At 53.9% G+C, this 24,493-nt stretch overlaps 1 protein-coding gene across 1 annotated transcript; it reads right to left on the bottom strand.

Moving 5' to 3' along the window:
- Window positions 1–20,642: 20,642 nt before the first annotated feature.
- On the bottom strand, window positions 20,643–24,282 carry BARX1 (BARX homeobox 1). Its single transcript, XM_055427937.2, has 4 exons — window positions 23,879–24,282; window positions 21,876–22,167; window positions 21,709–21,793; window positions 20,643–21,298 (listed from the first exon to the last, which is right to left on the bottom strand). The coding sequence occupies exons 1-4, from the start codon at window positions 24,099–24,101 to the stop codon at window positions 21,134–21,136; spliced, it is 765 nt and encodes a 254-aa protein (XP_055283912.1). The 5' UTR covers window positions 24,102–24,282; the 3' UTR covers window positions 20,643–21,133.
- Window positions 24,283–24,493: the final 211 nt, after the last annotated feature.

The following is a 24,493-nucleotide window of genomic DNA, read 5'->3' on the forward strand; positions in this document are numbered from 1 at the left end:
TTAGGTTCTGTGGTAATTAGGCTTATCCGGTGCATGTGGTGGCTAGGCCCAGCCACTGCCTGGCCATGACAGGGGACCAGGAATAGGGTGAGGAGTGTAGGAGGGATTGATATGGGGCAGGGTGGTGGCATGGGATGATGAGATGGACAGGGGGCCTTAGGAACTGCCCAAGCTTTCTTTTTGTCCATGAGAGACACAGAGTAGAATCACATGAACATCCTGGCCCGTGCGGGGCCCCTGGGCCTGTGCTGGATGCACGGATGCCGTCATGCTCGGTGGAGATGGATGGATGCTGCTGTGCCCTGACATGCAAGGTGCCCTTGATGTCCTCATGCCTTGATGTGGGCATCCACTGCACGTGGTGGATGCCAACGAGAGAACTACAGGAACTTCTAACCCCCACCCAGCCCAGGGAGGAGAACCAGGACAGGGCATTCCTTCAACATGGGGACATTGGATGGAACTCATACCCACACCCCAAGTGGAAACCTCTCCTGGGTCAGTGAAGCAAGCCTTCACTGTGGTCACCACCTTCAGTCACTCTGCACTGCCGCTGTCTTTCTAGAGAGAAAGACTGCCCACATTCCCCTTGCAGGGCCACACAGAGACCCTCCCCAAGCCAGTCTCAGGCCCATCACCAACCTTGTTTCCCAAACTCTGACTCTATGGCTGGAGCCTCAGGGATCCCCCTAATTAAGAGCCTATACCTGACATGTGACCTTTAGCCAAATGCATATGAGAGGTGGACACCAAGCCATAGGCTTGGATAATACTGAATAGGTTCAAGCCCTCAGCCAGCATACAGCTCCTGAAGAGAGGCAGGTGAGGAGGAGGACAGGGAACGGGGAGAGGGGAGGTGTAACAGGGACCATATGGGGCAAAGCCTAAAGTGTTGTTCTTATAGAACAGCTTGCTGATGCTTCTTTTAGACAGTCTACAAGTCCATCAACTCATCCTCGCTCTGTAGCATCCACAGCATAAGCAGCATGAATTAATTCCTCAGGGGATCCTTCTGGCCACTCCTCCATTCCAACCTGGTGACCCCCAGAGGGAAGGTTGGCTTGTCACTCAGCAAAGGTGACATGGGCTGATAGAACATGGATCCTGTAATGCCCTCCTGGCAGTGACAGCCCCCCCGCAACTCGGGTTTGAATCCTGGTGCTCCCATTTTGAGCAGCGAGGTTTGGCATCTGCAGCGGAACATGTTAACAATCCCTCCCCTCCACTTTCCTTCTTTAAGCACATCCTCTGATTTTCCTTGGGAAACTTGCCCTCCATCTATGGGAGGACTAATGAGGTTTGAGGTTAGTGGTTTGAGGAACTAACCGTCTGTGGTTTGAGGGACTAACAAGACCCTGGGATGCAGGATGAGGACACAGTTTGGGTTCCACTCACCACAGTGATTGTCACCTGAACAAGCACAGGACTCTAAGACAGGAGATCCCATCCTTACGTGGACTATTAGAAAAAGACAATCGTTTCTATAAGGTGGTGGACAGGCTGGGAAGTCACCCTGGAGCCCACCACCGACTTGCCCCACCATAACAGGGGGCCAGAGCAAAGGGGTTTGGGGGGGACACCCAACTAAAGGCATCCGTTCCCTTTTCTGGATTCCCTTAGGCCCTGGGCTCCTTAGTGATGTGAGCTGGGAAATTCCCTCCTATGTTCAAGCATTGGCAGTTGGTTTCTGTTGTTCACAACCAGTACAGTCTGGGCTAGTGGGACAGGTCAGGTCATTTCACCTTCCCCAGGCATAAAATGGAGGCTGCCCTATCTTCTACAATGCCCACTCTGAAGGGAAGGAACACGCCACCTAAAAGCTTTGACAAGAGAGCAGTGCCACGCAGTGGCATGGCCAAGAACTCAAAAGAGTGCACTTTGGAAGTGTGGGGGGAGGAACAAGCAAATTCCAGCTGAGGAGTGGGGAGGGCTCCAGAGCAACGTCTAGAATGTCAGCTCCCTCCCAGACATACCACGTTAGTAAGAGGCCCCAGAGCTCCTTCCTACCCTCCTGAAAGCAAGCCCCAACCTCAGCTCTACCTGGAGCCCCAGGCTGGTCATACTGCTGGCCCTGGCTCTTCTGGGTGAGCGCCTGCTTCTCCTACAGACCCAGATCCAGGATCTCCTCTGGCATCAAACCTTCCTGCCACCCCCAGAAGTCGGGCTCCCCCACTACAGACCTGATTCATGGCAGCACAGCCATGAGTCTTCTCCTGGCTCTGGGTCCCCCAGGGTGGCCCAGGCTGCACCCGGACCCAGGCCCAGCCCCCTTACAGCAGAACGTGGCACTGACAAGCCAGGATTTCTAATTAATCTGACTGCCATCTGAGACCTGCAGCCAGCTCCTCTGAGGAAATACTCACAGAGGTATTTCTTTCATTAAAACACAAGAGAAAGGAAGAACGAACAAACACCGGAAAAGAGGCGTTCTGGGAAGCACTGCAGGGAGCAGGGCGCTTCTGCCTCTCCTGACTTTCTCCATCTTGGTCGACATTCAATACTTCCTTTTAGAGAACACATAGATTTGTTTGACTTTGAATATTGAATTTGGAGGCTGTTCAGCAATTTCAAATTTCAGGAGTGGGGCGGTGGGGAGACACTGTAAATTAAAAAATTCTTTCCTCTTCGGTTTCTACCCAAGATTGTATATTTTTTGATGGCAAAATTAGGGATTAACTATAAACATCTGTTTGTTCGATACTGACATGGTTGTGAGAACAATGACCAAACCATTGGTGCTGGGGGAGGGCTGGATGCTGCAAGTCCATGGTGGAAAGCTCTGGGCTTCCTCCCAGGATTCTGAAAGGTGTGAAGCAGAGACGGGGCAGGGTAAGAGGAAGGAGCGATCCGGGATAAGGCAGCAGGTCTCTGTCCACTCTGCCCCCTGGGACATCTCACATACCTTGGCCATCACACATCCTCACCAGACCCAGGGCTCCCCACCCTGCTCTTCCCACTCAGCCCTCACTGTCAGAGCCTCATCTCCATACCAGCCCCCGCAGGTCATTCCTGGGCACCTACTGTGCATCAGACACTGTGCTGGGCTTTGAGGACACTCAGGGACTCAGCTTACCTTAACCAACTCTTGGAAAGCCCTGTCTCCAAATACAGTCACATTCTGAGGTGTCATGGGTCAGGGCTTCAACATATGATTTTGTGGGGGACACAGTTCAAGTGGTATTAAGTAACCTTATCGAGAGCGATGTTGGCAGAGTGATGGGGAGAAGGGAGACAGGGCGGGGACGTGTAGACTGTGGAGAACTGGAGATAGCTGGTGAGGACAGCTCTTTTGAGAAAGTTAGCTGTGAATAGGGGTGTTCTGCCTACTTACTGCTGGGAAAAGAATCATGCTGACACTGCTGCTGCTGCTAAGTCGCTTTAGTCGTGTCCGACTCTGTGTGACCCCATAGATGGCAGCCCACCAGGCTTCCCCGTCCCTGGGATTCTCCAGGCAAGAACACTGGAGTGGGTTGCCATTTCCTTCTCCAATCATGCCGACACTAAGTAGCTTAAAATAACAGTTTGTGTTTCTCTGTGGGTTCATCAGATACTTCTCCCACCACTGAAGCAACTTAGCACAACAGAGCACAGTCTGGCACAGCTGGGAGGTCTACAGTGTTTTCTTTCACAGAGCAGGCCATTGGTTTTAGCCCTCAACAAGGAGCTCCCTGGGGTTTCTAGTCAGGATATCGTGGCTCTCACCCAGGTGTCTGGTCCACACGACTGCTTGGGCTTCCTCATAGCATGGCATTAGGTGGGAAGAACCAGCACTTCAAGAAGATGGGTTCTGTGGGGCAAGTGTATGCCAAGCCTCTGCTTGCATCATGTTTGCTAATGTCCCACGGCCCACAGTTACCCACATGGTCAAGCCCAGAGTAGGGAGGAGGGTGAGGAATCTGGGAGGCACGGCTGGCTGGAGCATTGAAATCAGTGTGCCACAGGGTCTGGATGCAAAAGGCAGCAGAGGGGGGCGGGGAGCTACAAAGTGGCATCAGGAGGTGTTTAGAGGTGGCAGTGACTTGTCCATCACTAGAGAAGGGAGAAGTTGAAGGTAGGAGAAGCAGAGTGATAACTTAAGACATCAGAGTTATGCTTTATTGAGCATTCTGTGCATACCACGCTCTTGTCTGAGGGCTGGTGACAGTCCAGCAGTATCCTTTGTGTTTGCATGCCCACCTCACAAAACGCCTCAGTGCTTCACACCTGAGCTGGGTGCCTGACAGAGCCAAGAGGCCTCTGACTTTGTTGACTTCAAAGTCCAAGTCCCCAGCCGCTGCATCCTAATGGCAGGTGTCCCCCCAGATTCATATGTTCAAGTCCTGCCATGTGGACATCCTGACATCAGAATGCGACCTTATTTGGGAACGGGGTCATTACAACAAATGCCCTTCACTGAGATGATACTAGAGTAGGATAGCCCCTGACCAACATGACTGACATTCTTATAACAAGGGCAAATTTGGACACAGGTACACACAGGGAGAACCGCACATGCAGATGAAGGTGGAGATCAGCATGGTGATTCTATGAGCCAAGGAACACCAGAAAATCGCTGGCAGATCAGGAGAGAGACCTGAAACAGATTCTACCTCACGCCCTCGGGAGGAACCAGCCCTGCTGACACCTTGATCTTGGACTTCTAGCCTCCAGAACTGAGAGACAATAAACTTCTCTGTTGTTTGGGCCACCCAGGGATGGGGCTTTGTTTTGGCTGCCCCGGGAAACTGATACCCTAAGGGATGAGGTCAGGGAAGCTGAAAGGAGCGGGGCCCAGAGCTCATGGGGGACCCTGGGCCTCACAGGGGGAGACTCCACTCCCTTCTCTAAGCAAAAGCAAGAAGCATTCAGGCATATATTAGGGGCACCAGAGAGGGTGATGAGCTTGACTCCTACTTCAATAGAAAGCCAGAATTTTCACTGAAAGGATGAGGGTGGAGACAGACTGGCCCCTGAACAGCAGTACATCAAATGGCTATTGCTGTAGAAGAACCTCCCCTAAGTTTAATGGCTTAAAACCACTGCCACCACTTACAGCTCACAAGCCTATGCAGGATCTGGGCTCCTTCACGGTGGTAACTCACAAATGCTGGCGACCACCAGCACCACAGCACTTGAATGTGGGATAACCGGACTCTGCTGCCTCTGCTTGTCCTCACGGCCAAGGCAGGAGAGCACTGAGTTTGCATGGCCCCCAGGCCAAGTTCAGAGCTGGCACTCCTTTAAAGCCATCACATTCTATTGGCCCTGAGGTGAAGGAAGATAGATTCTGGAAGGACACGATTATGGGGATAGAGGAAGGGGTGAAGTCACACTATTGCAGGTGGGGAAGACAAAATCACTCCCACAGTACTGACAGGGACCCCCAGGAGAATTTCCAAGCAGTGCCTATCACCTGGCTGAGGTGGGGTACTGAGTTTGCCGTGACATTGATCTAAACACTTGCACACTTGAGTCAGCTCCTCTGGCTTCAGGAAGAAGGGTTCACAGAGCACCTCAGTCTGTCCTACACTTCTCATCCCTTATTAAGGACAAGTCCATGACCTGGCACATAGGCGGAAAGCCATCAGAGCCACTCCACCCCATTGGAGACGTGGTTCCCCCACCCTCCTTGCCAGGCAGGCTGCTCACTTCTCTGTATCTTTATTTCCTCATCTGTGAAATGGATAACATGGCGGGGGGTGCAGGGGGAAAGTCCCCAATTCTAAAAACTTTAAGAACCAGAAACCTGAGAGCGGTTTCTGTAAGTTTGTGGAAAACCAGTGTGGCATCATTTCCTCTCCTTGCATGAGGTCGTCTGTGCACTGTTTGCCATCTCAGAATCATCATCCCCACCTTCTGTTCGGCAGCCAGATGGCTTGAGAACACAGTACACATACAGAATACCTCTCCCACCTCCCTCCCCACCCCATCCTTCGAGGTTGTCACAGAGCACCAACTTTGGCTATCTATTTTACATACGGGAATGTATATGCTTCAGTGTTTCTCTCTCAAGTCACCCCACCCTCTCCTTCCCCCTTCTGTGTCCAAAAGTCTGGTCTTTATGTTTGTGTCTCCTTTGCTGTCCTGCGTGTAGGATCATCCGTACTATCTTTCTAGGTTTCATATATATGCCTTAATACGCAATATTTGTCTTTCCCTTTCCAACTTACTTCACTCTGTACAGTAGGCTCTAGGTTCATCCACCTCATTAGAACTGACTTGAATGGGTTTCTTTTTATAGCTGTGTCATATTAATTCCATTGTGTATATGTACCACAGCTTCCTTATCCACTGAGCTGTTGATGGACATCTAGGTTGCTTCTACGTCCTAGCTATTATAAACAGTGCTGCAGTGAACACTGGGGTACATTTGTCTTTTGCAATTACAGAGAAAATGATTTTTTAAATAAATCTAGCAACCAACCAACCAAAAAAAAAGAAAGAAAAAAAAAACACCCAGCAAATAGACTTAAAGAAATTCATGAGGTGAATCACTATGTTGCAGGTAAGAAAAGTGCATGGTAAGGACTCAGTCAACTAAAGCTAAGGCTGTGATGAGAAAGCCCTGACATACGAGAGTCCTCACTTGAGACTTTGCAACCAGGGGGAAGACACAGCTTTGAGACTCTGACTCGTGGCTTTGTTCAGCACTCAGCATCACACAATGAGTCCCTACTGCACACGTGCATTAGGCCCTGAGCACCCGGGGAAGCACTGGCCCTGACCACCCAAGCCACCCAGTCAGCTGTGGAAACAGATAACTGAACAATGATGATTCAACAGAGTAACTTGTAAGAGCCCTGAGGAGGCTCCCAGCTCAGCCTTGGAAAAGTGTGGAGGGCTTCTTGGAGGAAGTGGCCCCTAAAATGACTCTGAATAGAAGTAGGCGTTCAGATGACCAAAAAAATAAAAAGAGGCCTTGAGAAAGTAAGCCCAATAAGGCACATTTATATTAGTTTCCCTGGTAACACCGTGGTCCCCTCTCTTGGGGCAGTCTGAGGAATAGCATTACAGCGCAAACCCAGCTCCCAGCTGACAGGAAGGGAGGGATCATGGTGGGTACTGGGCACACTGAGAGAACTATGTTCTCCCTGCAATCTATGCAGTGACCAAGAGTTTTATCCAAAATAGGTACAGTATCCTAAAGTTAATAATGATAAATAAAAAACACGTAGCCCCACAGGAAATAGAACAGAAGTCTTGAATAAGCATTTCACAAACGAGCACATCTATGTGGCAACAAATACAATGAAAGGTAATAATACAAATTAAAATCCCAGCTCAGCTGGTAAAGATTCCACCTGCAATGCAGGAGACCTCGGTTCTATTCCTGGGTCAGGAATATCCCCTGGTGATGGGAAAGGCTACCCACTCCAGTATTCATGCCATATCTACGTGACAACAAACATAGGGAAAGGCAATAATACAAATTAAATCCCCAGTATGTTGCCACCACCCAGCACAGATGAGATAAAATGAAAGAGGCTGACAGTGCCAAGAGAGGGGAGGACAGAGAACAGCCTGAGTCCCTCAGAAGGAGGCCGAGGCAGTGCAGCCATTTGGAGAGCTGCTGGCAGTTTCCACCAAGCTGAACCTGCCTGTAATTGCAGCCCAGTGGTTCCACCCTAATACACACCCAACAAAATGTGGGCTGTGTATCTCTGGGAGACTAGACTCAATCAGTCAACACACCCGTCCAGTCAGTCTGCAAATATCTATCGGACACCTACTGTGTGCAGGCACCATACTGAGTCATGAAAAACAGAAAAGTGCTTGGAGATCTCATTCTGGAGGGGGAAACAGACATAAATAAGAAGAAGCCAAAAAATGCATAATGTGATTTCTAGGGATATGTGCCAAGATCCCTGGAGCAGGGAAATGGGGGAAGTGGGTTGGGGGCCTGGGTTGAAAGCTACAATATGAGCACGGGCAGGGACATGTGGAGCTTCACTAAAAAACAGCAGAGAAGAGAGTGTGTGTGAGAGATGGTTGGGGTTGGCTGTGTAAATGTCTGGGGGAGGGGGCAATCTAGCAGGAACAGCACGGGCAAAGACCCTGGGGCAGGTGTTGGAGAGAAAGCCTGGAGGCCAGCAAGGCTGGACAGTTGGTTGGAGCAGAGGGAGGGTGGGAGAAGTCCTGGGAGCCAGGGACCTCGAGGAGAGTGGGAAGGAAAGTGGAGTCCATTCCCATGTCCACCTCCTCACTGATGGGGCAGGGCCAGCTCCTACCCACACCTGCATCCCCAGAATGCAAACGTGACATTTTGCAGGTTCTCAAAAGGGTAGTAAGTTAAGTCAGCCCCACAAGAACAGGACCTGGGGTCCATTGCCCCTTCCACCCACCCACGCCCGCCCATTGTGTTGGCTAGGACCTGACATTTCTTACCTGAGCAAGCCTTCTCTGGAGCATTGGGCCAGGTCCTGGGGGGCTCCAGGTGGGCATCTCATGCTGCTGTGTGCGGGAGGCCCGCAGCCTGCATGCTCTGGCCCTGAGATCTGTAGCATCCCAAAGGGGACCACTGGGCACAGGTACCCCTGGACTCCCACACGGCAGAGCTGCCCTCCACACGTTCACCACTCTGAGTCCCCATAAATACCCCAGGCTCAGCAGAGAGCCTCCTGACCATATTATGACCAGTCTAAATAAGACTCCTTTAATAAGAAGAAACACACGGCCCCATTTATACACAAGTGTGTAAAATATATTAAAATAATTTTAAATGCATGAGTCACTCACAGAGAGTGTGTTTTTTAAAAAATCACAAACAGTACTTTGTGGTGAAGACGGCAGTGAACAGGGGCTTGTCCTACAGACGCGGGACCCCAGCAAAGAAGGAACACAGACACATGGGGGACACTACCTCATGCCCCCAAGGGTCAGTGCTCCCTTCAACGGAACACTGAGTCCAGACTTGCACCCCGATAGTGAACAGCACCATCAGCATCAGAGACTGTCCTCCCCACTTTCCACGCTTCACATACCAGCCTAGACATCGCAGGCAGAGCCAATGGTCTTGTGGTTTGGGGTCCCAGAAATGACACTTCTTATTTCATTGGCTCATTCCGGGCTTCAGTTTCCTCATTTACAGACTGGAGAGAAGAACCCTGCCTCTAAGGGCTGGATCTGCCTTCAGAGGCAGCCCCACTTGCCACACTGTCCTCCTACAGCCCCTCCTAAGGGGACACTCACCCCCTCAGAGACACCCCTGGCAGCTGACGTTGGAAGAATGCTCTTCTTTGAGAGCTCCAGTCTCCCAAGGAGAAAGGAGACCATGAGGCGAGGGGGCGCGGGAGTGCCCCCAAGGACTGCTTCCCAGGGCCCCATGCAAAACGGAGCCCTAGCCTCTCCCCACTTCTTGCCCTGGGCCCAACCCATCACTTTGGGCATTTAGGATTTCAACATATAAATTTGAGAGGAACACAAACATTGAGTCCCTAACACCTGCTGTTGCTAAGTCACTTCAGTCATATCCAACTTTGTGCGACCCCATAGACAGCAGCCCACCAGTCTCCCCCATCCCTGAGATTCTCCAGGCAAGAACATTGGAGTGGGTTGCCATTTCCTTCTCCAACACATGAAAGTGAAAAGTGAAAGTGAAGTTGCTCAGTCGTGTCCGACTCTTAGTGACCCCATGGACTGCAGCCCACCAGGCCCCTCCGTCCATGGGATTTTCCAGGCAAGAGTACTGGAGTGAGGTGTCATTGCCTTCTCTGCCCTAACACCTAGCACCCTTCAAAAACAACAAAAGGGTTTTCCTTCCTCTTGAGTTTGTTTCAAGTAAGTGATGTTTCAAACCACTGAAGTTACTATTGTTGCTGAAATTGCCCCAGTTGGGGGCTCTTCTCCTTGGCCCCAGTTTCTTTTCACTGGTGCCCAGTCGCCCTAGTCTCCTCCTTGCTGTCTGTTATAACAAAAAACTTCAAGTTCATCTTGCCTGTTTCCTGCCCCAGACATAGACCAGTTATTTCTCTATGGAGGCCTGGTTCCTTTTAATGGGAAATGATACAGAGTCCACAGTGGAGGTACCAGATGGGCTTGCTGCTACTGGATTCATTGTTTCAAGGAATATTCAGTGGATAGAGCTAGAATACACAAATTCTTTAAAGAGTTTCTTTTATTGTGCTAAAATACACAAAATGTAAAATTTACCATTAACCATTTTTAAGCGTATAATTCAGTGGTATCAAACACTTTCACATCATTGTGTAGCCATCACCACCATCCATCCCCATAACTCTTTTTATCTTGCAAGACTGAAACTCTCTATGTATCTCTATATATGTATACATATCAAACAATAATTTCCCATTCTCCCTTCCTCCGACCCTTGGCACCCACCATTTTACTTTCTGTCTGTATGATTTTGACAACGCTAAGCACTTCATATGACTGAAATCATAGAATTTGTCTTTTTGTAACTGTCTTATTTCACTGAGAATAATGTCCTCAGGGTTCATTCATGTTGTAACATGTGTCACAGTTGCCTTATTTTAAGGCTGAATACTATTCCATTGTATGACAAACTTAGACAGTGTATTAAAAAGCATAGACATCATTTTGCTGACAAAGGTCCTACAAAAGTCAAAGCTATGGTTTTTCTAACAATCATGTATAGCTGTGAGAGTTGGACTAGAAAGAAGGCTGAGTGCCAAAGAATTGATGGTTTCGAATTATGGTGTTGGAGAAGACTCTTGACAGCCCCTTGGATAGCCAGGTAACCAAACAATCAATCCTAGAGGAAATCAACCCTGAATATTCATTGGAAAGAATGATGCTGAAGCTGAAGCTCCAGTACTTTGACCACCTGACGTGAAGAGCCGATTCACTGGGAAAGACCCTGATTCTGGGAAAGATTGCAGGTAAAAGAAAAGGGCGGCAGATGGTAAGATGGTTAGATAGCATCACCAACTCAATGGGCATGAGTTTGAGCAAACTCCAAGAGATATTGGAGGACAGGGAAGCCTGGTGTGCTGCAGTCCATGGGGTCACAGAGAGTCGGACATGAGTTAGCGACTGAACAGCAACGCAAGTATCCGTTGTACGGATAGACCATATTTTGCTTATCCATTCAACCATCAGTGGATATTTGGGTTTTTCACCTGTGGTCCATGTGAACGCTGAGATGAACGCAGGTGCACAAATTGGCATGAGTAACTTTTTGTTGCCAAAGGAGGCTCAAAGGAGGGAATGGAGACGTGAATGCACAAATGAATGAAAGGTGCATGCTCAGAGCATGCAGGCGGGGCTTTTTGCACAGACCCCTGAAGGGTGGCTTCAGTGTGCTCCCTCTCTCTCCTCTTAACCTATACATCCTAACATCAGCTGGGCCATCAGGCAAGGCCATGGCTGCGAAGAACCATGATGCCCCTTCTTTGCAAGGACTTCTACCAGTTTGTTTCACACAGTGCCTGAGGTCTCCTTCACAAGTGGGAGGTGCAGGCAGGAATCCAGACGTTTCTGGACAGCAGCTGTTAGCATCACACAGACTGGACGTCGGGGCAGCACTGATGTGCTTCTCTGCTTCCTCTTTGTTCTCTCTCCTTCATGTTGCTCCTCTTCCCCAACTCACCCACCCCTTCCCTGTCTCCACCCCCCTTCTCCTCTTCAAACATCTTGGTGGCTGCTGCATGGCTGAAGCAAAGCCAGTGGTTGCTTGAAGGTGGGACAGCATCAGAAAATTCTAGAAGTTCTTGAAAGTGGATGAACAGCATCAGAGGATTTCAGAAGCTCTGAGCTGGGTCCTCAGAAAGCATCTATTACACCTGACTGTCTTAAACTTATTGAGCAGTCAATCCTTTATTCAAATAAAATCTTACTGCTGCTGCTGCTAAGTCACTTCAGTCGTGTCCAACTCTGTGTGACCCCATAGACAGAAGCCCACCAGGCTCCCCCGTCCCTGGGATTCTCCAGGCAAGAACACTGGAGTGGGCTGCCATTTCCTTCTCCTAGAACCTATTAACTCAGAGCTGCCAGTGGAGCTATTTCTATGGTGACTTTCCCTGACAGCCCTCCATGCAGCTTACCCCATTCACTCCAATCACAAAGGGCACATGGTTGACAAAGGGTGTGTTTGCCAGCAAATCCCCACTGGGGGCAACTGGAGGGTAAGAGGCTGTGCCTACAAGCCAACTTCTGGCAGCCACAGGTTGCGGGTGTATGGTGTGAATTCCTGGGAGAGCAGGCTGTCGTGGCAGCAGTAATACTCAGGCAGCCTAAAGCCAGCACTTACAGGTGGAAGTCAGGCCCAGGACAGCATTCACCTGTTCACTCACTTACTCTCACTGCAAGCCTGGAGGGGATGTGCATGAGTGTCCAGGTTCAGGGCAAGCCCAGGGGGTGTGGGAGCTCAGGACGGTGCCCAACACAGACAGGGATGGAGACAGGGAGGACTCTGGAGAAGCCGTGCCTGAGAAGTATTTGTGGTTGGCCATCAGAGGAAGGCAGAAATGGTGCTTCAGGCAGGGAAGGGAGCTTTGGAAAGTGAGTGGTTCTGGAACCCACAGACTAGGCAGACGGTGGTAAAAGGAGAGGGGGGCGGGGGGGGCTGAGGGGGGGCTGGTGTGAGCTGAGGGCTCTGAGCCTGATGGAAGCTGTTGAAGAGTAAGCGTGAAAATGATGCGGCCCTGAGCTCCAAGCAGTCACCTACATGTGCACAGCTCTGCCAAGGCCACACCCAGGAGCCCGCCAAGCAACCTGCCACTGCCGCAGGGCACCACCACAAGGCGCTGGGAGGAGAGATTTTGCATTCCAGAGCCTGCTGGAGCAAAGGCTAGGCTACTTTTCATGTGAGATCTTTGCACACATTCTCGGCAGGAGGGGCACAAGTGCTTGGCCCAGGATCTCCCAGCCTATACGTGGCATTCACTCTTCTGGCCCATAGATGTTTCTCGTGCACCTACCACAGCCCAGGCACTGTCCCAGAAATTAGGGCTCAAGGATGAGCAGAACAGGTGGGGTCTCTCCCTCCCAGTGGGCGAGTTGGCCAGAAATCCATCAACTGACAACCTTAACTCCTTGTTCCTTGCCAACACCTGAGTCGCTCCCATCAGCCCCTGAGACACACAAACATCATGTCATATCTTAAAAATAATTCTAAAACTCCTTTGTGAGGAAATCCTGCTCACCAAATGATCAGGCACCTTCAGGAGAATACAAGGTTTATTGCTATTGTTCAGTCACTGAGTCGTGTCAGACTCTCTGCAACCCTATGGACTACAGCATGCCAGCCTTCCCTCTCAGTTATCTTCCAGAGTTTGCTCAAACTCGTGTCCATTGAGTTGGTGATGCCATCCAACCATCTCACCCTCTGTCGTCTTGCCCTCAATCTTTCCCAGCATCAGGGTCTTTTCCAACGAGTTGGATCTTTGCATTAGGTGGCCAAAGTATCGGAGCTTCAGTTTCAGCATCAGTCCTTCCAATGGATATTCAGGGTTGATTTCTTTTAGGATTGACTGGCTTGATCTCCTTGCTGGCCAAGGGACTCTCAAGAGTCCGCCAGCACCACAATTCAAAAGCATCAATTCTTTGGTGCTTAGCCTTCTTTCTGGTCCAACTCTCACATCTATACATGACTACTGGAAAAACCATAGCTTTGACGTTTTATTATTAGTCCCCATTTTCAAGAGGGAAATTGAGGCATAAAGAGGACAGGTAACTTGCCCAAGGTCACACAGTTAGTGAGTGGTGTGTCAGGATTTCAACCTGAGCTAGCCTGGACCTCAGTCACCAAGCCAGACTGCCTCCACTGCTCTCAGCGAAACCTTCATAAGAACCTACTCGAGGTTGAGGATGCAGAGCCGAGACAGTAAGCTGCTCTGACTTAAATTTATACTCCAGTCCTGCTTATGTAACTCTTCTGCACTTCAGTTTCCTCATGGGTGAAATGGGCTTGGAATAGTCTTCACCTTCAAGGCCTTCAGGATTAACCTTGATGACAATTAACCAAAGCAGGGCCCATCATCAGTGCTCCGTAAATGGTGGAGGCGTTGGTGGCATGCTGACAAGCTCAGCGAGGGTCCTGAGTTCCAGTCAAGCTCCAAGGCTGGGGGACAATGCCACTACAAGCTTTCACATCACATCCCCAGGAGACACCCTGGAAGGTGCACAGCTCCAAGACAGGTCAAACCCCTCCAGAGCCCATCCTGCTTATGCCCAGCTCACCTGCTGCTGTTCACAGAAGAAAGAAGTATCCTGAAGGGTCCCTGAAGGGGAAAGAGCTCAGTCCCATGTCCTCCTAGCTCTGGGAGTTTTCTGAGCATCTGCAGTGGGCACCCAACCCAGCAAGAACCAGGAGGTCTGAATCCAGGTCTGTCTGGCTGCAAATACAATGTGCCTTGTTGCTCAGAAGAATGTCAGGTGGAAAGAAGCTGCTGCTGGAGGCTGTGAGGCTATTCCAGGACTGAGACAGCCATGCCCCCAGACAAATGCACAAGCAATCACAGCAAATGTGATTTTGCTCCCCAGGCAAGTGCACAGAGAGTCACAACAGGGGTACGTGCCAGCCAGTACTCAGAGTAGGCCACTGGGGAATAATGAGGGAGCCTCCACCTGGAGGGAGAGGAAGGACTCACATCAGGGGAGCACAAGGAAGAACACCATGGACTGGGGAATAGAATGTGCAAGGGTCCTGAGAAAAGGAGGAGCCTGGCATGTTTGAAAGGCTGAACACAGTAGGTCAACAGCAGGCAAAGGCACTTTAGACTGCTTCCCATCTTCCCCGGTGACTACCAAACAAGACTCCTCTGCATCAGGTCACAGGTTGGTCTGGGAGAGAGCATGCCCCAGGAAGAACCCCATTCCTGCTTTTGCTTTCCTTGCCCCCCTTCCCTTTTATCATCTCCTGCCAGTAACTCTCATTTCTGCCTCCTTTCCCCATCATTCTCCTCTGTTTCTCTCCGCTGTCTCCTCACTCCCCTTTTAGTTGTTTCTTCACCCCTTCCATCTTCTCTCTCTCCCCTTCTCCCTCCTCCCTCCCTCTTCCCAGCGTGCCTTCTTACTTCACATCCCTCGTCTCCACTCCCCGCTCCCTTCTCCCTCTTCCCAAAGCCGCCCTCCCCCTCCTCCAGCTTCCTCCTCCTCCTCGGAAACCCTACCCCACCCCCGCCCCTTTAAATGCTTCTAAATGGATAGTTCACTCTTGAACCTCCTATCTCTCTAGAACTCTTTCTCTTTTGTCTCTCTTGTCTGCTGGTTTCCGCCTTTCTACCTCCAGACCCGAGCGGGTCCCCAGGGCCAGCGCCCGCCTCCACCTGCCCCTTCACGCGCACGCACGCGGTGCCGCCTCCTGTGCGCAGCGCCTAGAGCCTTGCTAATGCGTTTCGCATGGCGCGTCAGTCAAACGCCCTTCTAATGTCCTTAAAGCACGCAGAAAATTGCATCCTTATGAAAAAGAAAAAAAAAAGCAAATTGCTTGGTGTAGGCGGAGCTGCCTCAGGGCTCTGGTGGCTGCGCTTGGAGTTCAGAGGGGCTGAGCTGGCACAGAAAGCTGCCCCTGGAGGGAACCAGAATGCCACCTCCTCCCCACCACCTTCCAGGCAGCAAGACCCACCTTCTCACCTCCTCACCCACTACCTTTGCCCACCTCTCCATATGTATTCCCATCACTCTGATCTTCCTCCTGTGTCTTTAAGGCCAAGCTTCACTCTGCCACAGGACCTTTGCACTTGCTATGCCCACTGCCTGGTAAGCATTTCTCACATTCATGTCTCAGTTGAAGAGTCAGCTCCTGAGATTGACTCTCTCTGACTAAAGCTTCCATCCCACTCATTGTCTATCACCTGTTTTTATTTTCTACAAGGCATTTGTTACTTCCTGATATCATCTTGTAGATTTAATTGTGACATTTTTGCCTCCAACTTGAGCTCCTTGGGTCACAGGCTGTATGCCCCATGCCTAGCACAGTGCTTGGCACACAGCAGGCATTTAACAGATACTTGGCAGACAAATGGATGACACTCATTCTGGGCAGGCAGGGGCTGTTGGGGATGCTAAGAGATCTAGGATACAACAATTTGAACCTCAAGGCAGTGGAGATCCACAGGGCTGAAGTCAGATCCAAATTCTGCTGCCGATAGCGATGTGTCCCTGAGCGAGTTGCCTAACATCTCTGAGCAGTATCTTCATCTGCAAAATGGGAGTAGGGCCCCTATTTTACTGGACTGTAACTGGATCAGTGAAGGGGGAGTGGCCTGTGTCCCAGCGCTGAGAACCCTACCACATCCTGCAATTGCTTCTTAAATGAATGAATTGCCCAAGAAAAAGCTTAATTAATATCAGAGAGTCCTTGATAGCACTGATGTCTCACACCATTATCTCCTGAAACAGAAAGAAAAATGTTAAAACACTGCCAATGAAGACATAACCCAGTGATTTTTTAGCGCCCAGAATTTTTATCTTGTACTTATTCAAGGATCTCTTTTGGGCTTATTAAGACAAAAATTTCTATCACAGATCACTACATGATCTGTTTACATGAAAAGGAAACAACCAGGGAAATCAATGGATTGAGAATTCCTAAAATTTTTCCAAGGTCAGAGGCATCTTTGAATTGATCCCCCTCCAGCAACCTACAGTCCTGTCTCACTTGGCCTCTGCCTGGTGTTGAGTGTCTCTGAGTTCCTGCCATGCTATTGCCCTGTATCTTCCTGCACCTCAAGAAAGATTCCTTCCTCCCTCCAGGCTCTGTGGCTTTCTCCATTAAGAGTTGGTGCCTGAGAGGTGAGGGGCCTCCACTGTCCAGCCAAGGACACCTCCTTAGGGACAGTCACATCTTTGCAGACACAGGGCCCACAGGGCTTTCCACCCCAACTGTCACATGAAACCAGATTTCAGAAACGAGAAGACACTGTCTTAAAGTAAATAAGATGAGCAAAATACAGTGTGAGAACTAACACAAAGGAAACATCTGAAGTCACAAAATGTACAGGCCCCTGCAAAGTCAGGGAGGACCTGCCTTCTGCTGCACCATGGGTGTCGAGTGGTCCAGGGACCAGGGCCAGTGAAAAACTTGGCCTTGAGCCAGGCTGACTCAGATGCATGACACTGTTGCTGCTGTCACCTTTCTGCCCTGCCCACAAATGAGTGAGTCCTGGCTTCCTTCCTTCCCCTTAAAGTGGGTCTGGGAAGGTGGTTATGAGACAATTTCTTTTCAGCTCAGAAAGTCCGGGGCTAGGTTGAGCTGGAGGGAGCCCACTGGGCCTCTGTAGTGATTCTTAGCCTGACTGCAGCCCCCCTGGGCCTGAAGAGGCCTTGAGGGGCAGAGACTCAAGGGATCAGCGGGTCCCCTCTGTGGGCCTGGGAACTCGACATGGGATCAGAGCTGTAACTTCTGGGGCAGGGGTTCCCCTTGAGTGTAGAAAGGAAATCAGGCAGTGGGTAACTAAAAACGGAGGAGAGACCTGGTTTCTACTCCAACTCTGGGCCTCGGGAAATGTCCCTAGGCAGCATTGCTCACTCCAGGCTGAGCCGGCACCACTCTGGATGCTGGTTCACCCTTAGGTGCAGTAAGAGAGAGCCTTCGGGCTCCAGCAGAGGCAAACCTCGCACCTGGCCTGGTTAATGTGGTCCTGGAGTCCGTGTTTCTTTTCTTCCACCTTATGGGTTCTCACTGCTGACCCTACAAGAGAATCCAGAACAGGGAAACGGAGTAAACCCGAATAAACTCTATTTTTCACAAAGAGGGGAGGAATGGGGAGCCCCCGCTCGGCTGCGCCTATCATATCTTAGTGATGCCGGCTTCGCGGAAAACCCGCGGCTAGTCAGAAGCTTCGAAAGTTGCGGCGAACCCCAGGCCGGCCGCTACAGGCCCAGCTCTCCTCGAACGCTTCCTGCGATCCTGGCCTGAGCCGAGCGCTACACAGAACTAGGCTCCCGCTTCCGCCGACAAGGAGAATGGCTTGCTCAGGATCCGGGTCATAACCCCCATCCCCGGCCAGGCCTTCAGCCAAACTGCGCCCGTGTCTCCCTTCCTGTCTAGGCCCCTACCTACCCCCACCTCACAAAGCCCAGACGCGCAAACTTTGCGCTCGCCGCCGAGCGCTGCCGCCGAGCTAATCCCGGGTGCCGCTCAGTCCTTGCGCCAAGCCGCGCGCCCTTCCAATCAGGCCGGCGTCCTGGCCACCAAGGGCCTTCCCCTTCCACCCCCACTCTGGGCCCTCGTCGATCTCGAGACGCCCGAGCCCGCTCCTGCCCTGGCTGAGGGTCCGGGGCTCAGGAGGCACAGCCGCGCGACCTCTTTTGCGCTTTGGTGTGGTCTCCGGGTTTTGTTTCCCAGAACCTTGGGACCGAGATGAGATGTGTGCGCCGGTGGAGAGCGAGAAGATCGTTCCTTCCCCAAGGCTCGAGTCTGGGAGCGAGCGGTTGCTGCCAGGCAGGGAGAGGGTTTCCGCGCTGGGTGGCCCAGGTGGCCGGGGCGGGGTGGCTCTGAGGCTGGGCGACCGCATCGCCGTCAGAGATACGGTGAGGCCCTTTATCTAGAGTCCTAGTTCTGCGGGCGGCGGTCCTTGACTGTAAGTCTGAGGATGGGCGGCAAATCTGCCTCCGCTTCTTCGCTTTTTCCTGGAGCGAGCCTGAGCTTCCATTGGGTCTCATAGGAATTGCCCAAGTCAGGAATGCCGAGGTGCCGGAACGCGGTCGGTTAGCAGCCCGGTCCTCTCCCGGGCCTCCAGGTCTCGATCTACTGCGGTCGCCCCGCTCCCTGTCCGCCAAGGAGCACGAAGGCGCAGGCAGTGACAGAAACCCCTCCCACCCCCGCCCGCACTGGAATTTGGACCCCTTCTACAGGGGCCCAGCTCCCCCACTGACCCGCTGGTGACCTCGTGACAGCAGTGCCCGCGTCAGGTTCCCCGTCTGTGCCTGGAGGAGCTGTACTTACTGGAATATTGGGGCCCTTGTGCTCTGGAGCCTATTTCCTCGGACGCCCTCCCTCCCTCTTAGAGCTCTGGTCCTTTAAGGCTCTTTCCTCCAGTCCAGTGAGGGGGCTGCCTTGGGGAAGCACCAAAGAACCACAAGGCAATCCGCCCGAGGCCCGAGGTTGCATTCCGCAGATTTAATGAAACCTGAGGACCCAGAGGACCCAGAACAAGGTCCCAGAACGGACTGGAGGAGTGCAGGTCGGTATGGGTATGCCTGTCTCTCCTCTTCCACTCCTCTTCGGCAACTCTGCATAGTTGACAAATGCTGTGTTGAAATCTCTCCCAGGCCAAGGAGGAACAGAACTTCTTGAAGTTTCACTCCCACTCCTGCCCCACTTTGAGGTGGAGAGGATTAAACTCAGTCGTGTACCTGATTTGGCTAGCCTGGGCCTGCTGTAGGAAGGTTTTGGCAGAACCACTACACTGAGCAGACCTGGAGGTAACCCTAAGGGATGGAAGGGATTAGGAGTTGCAGTCATACACTGATGGTCTATTTCTTCCCTCCTGCCTACAGGTTTTCTCAGGCCCCTCAGGGGACAGTGGCAAGTGAGTAGTCTGGGAGCTGTTTTCGAGGTTAAGAGCCTAGAAAGGGAACTGATTTCCCAAAGACTTGGCAGGACTGGGGCTTGCAGCGAGTTGTCTGCCAACCTGAGAAAACATCCTTTTTTTCCAGTCCTCCCAGCTTCAAACCAAGGCCAGTGATGCTTGGGTACCAGAAGTCCAAGTGCAAGTTTCAGGAAAGGGCAATCAAGCAGCCGATTTGAAAAGGAAGCTATCAGCCACTGCAGGTGAAAGCCATAACGGTTTTCACATTCTGAAATGCAAAGCCTGCACCTCAGTATAATATTCCTGACTCTTTCCATCTCTGCACCTGCAAGGACCTGGTTTCAAATATTTTTCCTGTTTGGATCTCTGCAGGGCCAACTTTCCAGTCTGTCCCCTAGCTTTAACCAGTGGTGTGCCCATTTCCCCATCTCCATAGCCTGTGGTAGTCCTAGAAAGCACACAAACTGGAACCAACTGGGGAGCTCGCAGCCTAGCTTAGGTCAGGGAGGAGGCAACTGGAAACCTTCCTCAGCAAAAGGGGCTGGGGGGGGGGGCAGCAAGCACGTGCCACCAGGCCATGCCCTTGGAAAGGGGCACCCTGCAAGACTGTGAGCAGTTTGGGGTCCTCTGCCCTCTGCCTCAGGTACCCCCACTCGGTTCCCAGGTGCCTTCACCGGGTGTATACTGTAGAAAACGTGGAAACTCCGGGAGCCTCTGCAGGCAAGGGCTGCTGATGGTGGCCAGCCTCGAAGTGAGTCCTAGGTTTCCTGTCAGCCTTAGGAAGGGCTGGCCAGAACAATCTCAAGGACCTCACAGTTAGTCCCTGAGACCGAACCAACAATTAGGGCAGCTTTCAGCCCGGGGCAACTTGCCCAGTGAGAGAGCGGTGGCCTGGGGCTCCCGCTCCTGTTGGCGACCGACCGCTGTGTAGCCTGATTGCTGCCATCCGCATCGCCCTGGGCCGAGAAGGAAGGGAGAAGGTTCAGACTGGCCTCTCATGCCCAAAGTGGAAGCGATTCCTAGGATCCTGCAACAACCGACCCGCCTGCGTGCCGGCCCCGGCTGGGTGGAGCTGGTTAAGGCTCGCGTCCATGGAACCCCAGGGCAAGGATGTTTCAAAAGCCACTGCATGTGTCCCTCTTACCTCGCCGTGTCCCCCTCCAACCTCGCGGATTCAGAAACGCCCTCATCAAGTCCCGCTGTGTCATAAAATATTTTATTGGAAAAAAAAATCACCGTCTTCGTAAGAGAGGGGTAGGGGCCCCAGCGACGTCGGTTTGTCTGGGCGCCATCTCCAGCCGTGGTGGCCAGCGACGGGCCGCGGGGTCCCCGACGCGTGGAAGCGCGTGTGTGCCTGGAGGCGTCTGGTCCCGGGGGCCGGCCAGAGGCGAGTGGAGGGTGCAGGAGAGGAGCGGGGCGTGAACGCGCGTGGAGCGCCTGGCGCCGCGGAGCTCCGAGCGGAGGTGACCTTCTGCCACGTCTGATGGGAGATTCCAGGCTAGGGCCCGCGAGCGCACGGGGGCCTCGGTTTGGCTTCAGGGTCTGTCCTTGTTTGGCCCCTAACTGTCCGCATTCAAGGTAATAAAATGTTTAGAAAGCAAACGGCGTGGACGCAGAAGGGCCGACTCGCGGCTTTCGGCGGATTCTGGGAGCCGCCGACTGCGCTGGGGTTCCCTGGGCCGGCACCCTCTGCGCGCTCAGTCCTCGTGGCTCCGGTCGCTGGCCTCCCCTGGCGCCTCCGCCGTCTTCTCCGCCTCCTTGGCGCGCTCCTGCTCCGTCAGCTGTTCACTCGTGGGGATGGAGTTCTTCTTTGGCCTCCCCTTGGGCTTGGTGGGAGACTCCAGGCCGCCGCCCTGTAGCACCTGCGAGGGAGACCAGTGGCGCTGCGGTGAACCGGGACATGGCCCGGGATCCCGGCGCCCTGGAGAGGCAGGGAGGACCTGGAGAGCCCAACGAGGCCATTGGAGGCAGCGCCTAGCCCCTGGGAAATGGTGGCCATTCGTCCGAGCGCTGCTGGGGCAAAACGACCAGAGCTTTTCGGGCGGAGGGATTCAAGTCTTCCAGGAACAGTGAGAGATCAGGAGGCACGAAAGGAGCTGGGCCAGGGCACCGGAAGGAAGCTCAGTTAGGGCACCCAGAGGGACAGAGAGCAGGGAGGGAGGGAATCGGGAGGATTGGGAGCAAATCTCCACGGTGGAGAGGAGAGTAGCTCTCGAAGGCTGCAGGGGCGTGGCGGCAAATAGAGAACACAGAAAACCACGAAAACACTTACTATTTTCTTCCACTTCATCCTTCGATTCTGGTACCACGTCTTAACCTGCAACTGGCTCAGACCCAGGGACTCGGCGAGATCTATTCTGGAAAGAGCGGGGTGCACCCTCAGCAGGGCACGCAGCCTCCCTCCCACTACCCGCTGGGCCCAGCCTGGCCCCGAGCTACCTGTCTGGCGTGGAGAGGTACTTCTGCTTCTCAAAGCGTTTCTCTAGGCCCATCAGCTGCAGCTCGGTGAACACGGTGCGGCTCCGACGCCCCTTCTTGGCCTTGGTGCCCGGCTCCCCAGCGCCTGGCGCCTCCAACTTCCCGCGGAGCTGCAGCTCCAGCGGCAGGTGCGGAGCGCCCGCTGCGCCGGGGAGCCCAGGCCCCGCGGCCAGCAGCGCAGAGCCCAGTCCGGAGCAGCCGAGCGGCGCCAGCGGGAACTTAAAGACCGCCGCCTGCTCGGCCTTCAACACGGCTGCGGGGAGAGAGTGGGGAGCCGGGTGAGCTCGAGCCGTGCTCCTCCTCTTGGAGATCCTCGCACCGTGCGCCCCTGCCGACAGCTCGCCCTCAGCCAGTGCCCCCGGCACAAAACCTTCGTGCTGGCCAGGAAGTGAGAAATCTGTGCTAGGCCGACCCTCCTCGACGCTGGGGTTCCCAGAGTCTGGGAGGAGGACCTCCCCCACCCGGGGTCTGCCTGGCGTTCCCCAGACCCCAGCTGCCCTGACATTTCATGATTCCCAAGGAACAAGGTCGAAGCTCCCAAACCAATGTAGTATGTGTGTCACAGAAAAGGGAAACCAAGAAAAAACGGCACAGTTAGGAATATGAGCATTTGTCCCACCAAAATCGGCTTTGCTGCATTCAGGGGGAAAAAAGAGAGTTTCAATGGAGTAAGCAGTCTTCTGGTCTGTGCAGGGCAAAACAGCCACCCCTAGGGACAGGCAGTCGGTGAGGGTGAAGTTGGGAGCTTCCCGGAAATTCCAAAGCACCCCCAAGAAATGGGAATTTGTTCTTTCTGTTTTCTCTCTTTAGACTCTTCCCCGCGAAGACGTTTCAATTTTCATTAGTCCTAAATAATTTTTTATTTTTTGCCCGCTTCAAACGAATTATTAACAGCGCAGCTGGAGGCAAAAGGCAGCAGAGATTGAACTCAAAACGAACCAACTGGTTCCGCTGCCCCTCAGGCAGGCGGATCACAGGCTGAAGGGTCACTGGGTATAGAGGATGTCAGTACCCTGGGCTGAGGTCCTGCTAGAAGGTAGAAGGGCTCCCTGCCCGGACAGCATCTCACCACCGGTGGTGTTAGGCCCGCTGGAGTCAGGAAGGGCCCAGGCAAGATGAGCGGGTGAAGGTGAGGAGGCAGCGGGAGGGGAGATGGGATCCTTGGGGGACGGTGAGAGGAAGGGCAGACTCATCCCACTGAGAGGAACGTTGGAGAGAGATAGGGAAAGGTCCGAAGAGGGGATGCAGTGGAGAGGGCAGGCAGGTCAAGGCAGGGCCCGGACAAGGGAAGAAAAGAGAACTGAAAGGAGCAGAAAAAGTCTGAGTTGCTGGTTCAAGCTCAGCCAAGGTGCCGCCGATCTGGAGCATAAGGGCCAGTCCGGCAGCAGTTCACAGACAAGCCTCTCGTCCTCAGGCAAGGCCCAAGGCGGGTCTACGCTACAGCACAGGCGGGTTCGTCGCCAGCCTGAGACCCTGGGCTCCGGGAGGCTCTGGGCTCGCTCCGGCCAGCGTCAGCCCCCAGCACAGCACTCAGACACACGGGCCTCTTCCGTCAAGGTCCAGCTTTCCCGGCTTGGGCAGCCACGGCCACTCCCAAGTCCTGTGGCTAAGGCCCAGGCGCCCGCGGCCTGAGGTCGCTTTGACCCGAAGTCTGACATTCGCAGTCTGGTCCAGTGCCCGCGATGGGGATGCGGGCTCGGGTCCCCGGGCTGGACTCCTTGGGGCTGGAAACCACAGGGTCGCAGTGAAGAAGAGAGCGAATGCTCTCCCGGCTGGCCTGGCCCACGGGCACGAGGCCTGGTTTCTGCGCGGCCCGGCGCCTGCCCCTTTTGCTTCCCTGCCTGGAACGCGCCGAAGGAACGGCCCGGGGCCTGCGTGCCCGGAGCTGCGTCCCGCAGAGGCCGCGGCTCGCTTCCTCCCGCCGAGCCCGGCCTGCGCCCCGCGGCCCCCGGCCCCGCACGTACCCAGGTGGCTGTGGAAGGGCCGCGCCGCCAGTAGCGCCTGCACGCCGAACTTGAGCAGCTCGCCCGCGGCGGCGGCGGCGGCGGCGGGAGCGGCGCCCTTGGGCCCCGGAGGCTCAGTGAGGATTTCCTCGATCATGAAGCTGCGGTAGCGGTGCGGCCGGTGGTCGGCGCAGCCCTCGGGCGGCCCGAAGCGCGCTGCGCCCGGCTCCCCCGGCCGCTGCATCGCGGCTCCCGGAGCTCGGCGGCGTCAGCGGCTGGGGCGCGGGGCCCGCGCGGGGTCTAGGCCGGCCCGCAGCTCCCGGCGGCGCGCGGGCGCCGGCTCATGCCCCCTCCCCCGCCGGCCAGCCGGGCGGAGGCACAGGGCGCGGGCGGGGCGCACGGGGCTCGGCTGGTCGGACCCGAGACTGCGCCCCCGCCCCGCTCTGCCGCGCCTCTAGCCCGGGCGGCCCCGCGTCACCGCCCCGCCCCGCCCCGCCCGGCCGCCCCGCCCCGCCCCGCGACACCGCCCCTCACCCCCCAGGCCGAGCCCGAGGGAGGGCCAGAGACGGGAGGGTGGCAGGAGGGAGGGGGCCGCGAGAGGGGCAGAGCGACCCAGACAGAGGGAGACCCAGCGGA

The sequence above is a fragment of the Moschus berezovskii genome, chromosome 7, assembly GCF_049115385.1.
Source record: "Moschus berezovskii isolate FMDL1 chromosome 7, NW_MosBer_1.0, whole genome shotgun sequence".
Lineage (NCBI taxonomy): Eukaryota > Metazoa > Chordata > Mammalia > Artiodactyla > Moschidae > Moschus > Moschus berezovskii.

Bases quoted from the DNA above. Each gene is read 5' to 3' on its own strand.
- BARX1 (XM_055427937.2), bottom strand. From the start codon at position 24,101: ATGCAGCGGCCGGGGGAGCCGGGCGCAGCGCGCTTCGGGCCGCCCGAG. The intron at 22,168-23,878 runs GTACGTGCGGGG...CTCTCCCCGCAG, and splicing joins GCCCTTCCACAGCCACCTGG to CCGTGTTGAAGGCCGAGCAG. The intron at 21,299-21,708 runs GTAAGTGTTTTC...TCTCCCTCGCAG, and splicing joins GGATGAAGTGGAAGAAAATA to GTGCTACAGGGCGGCGGCCT.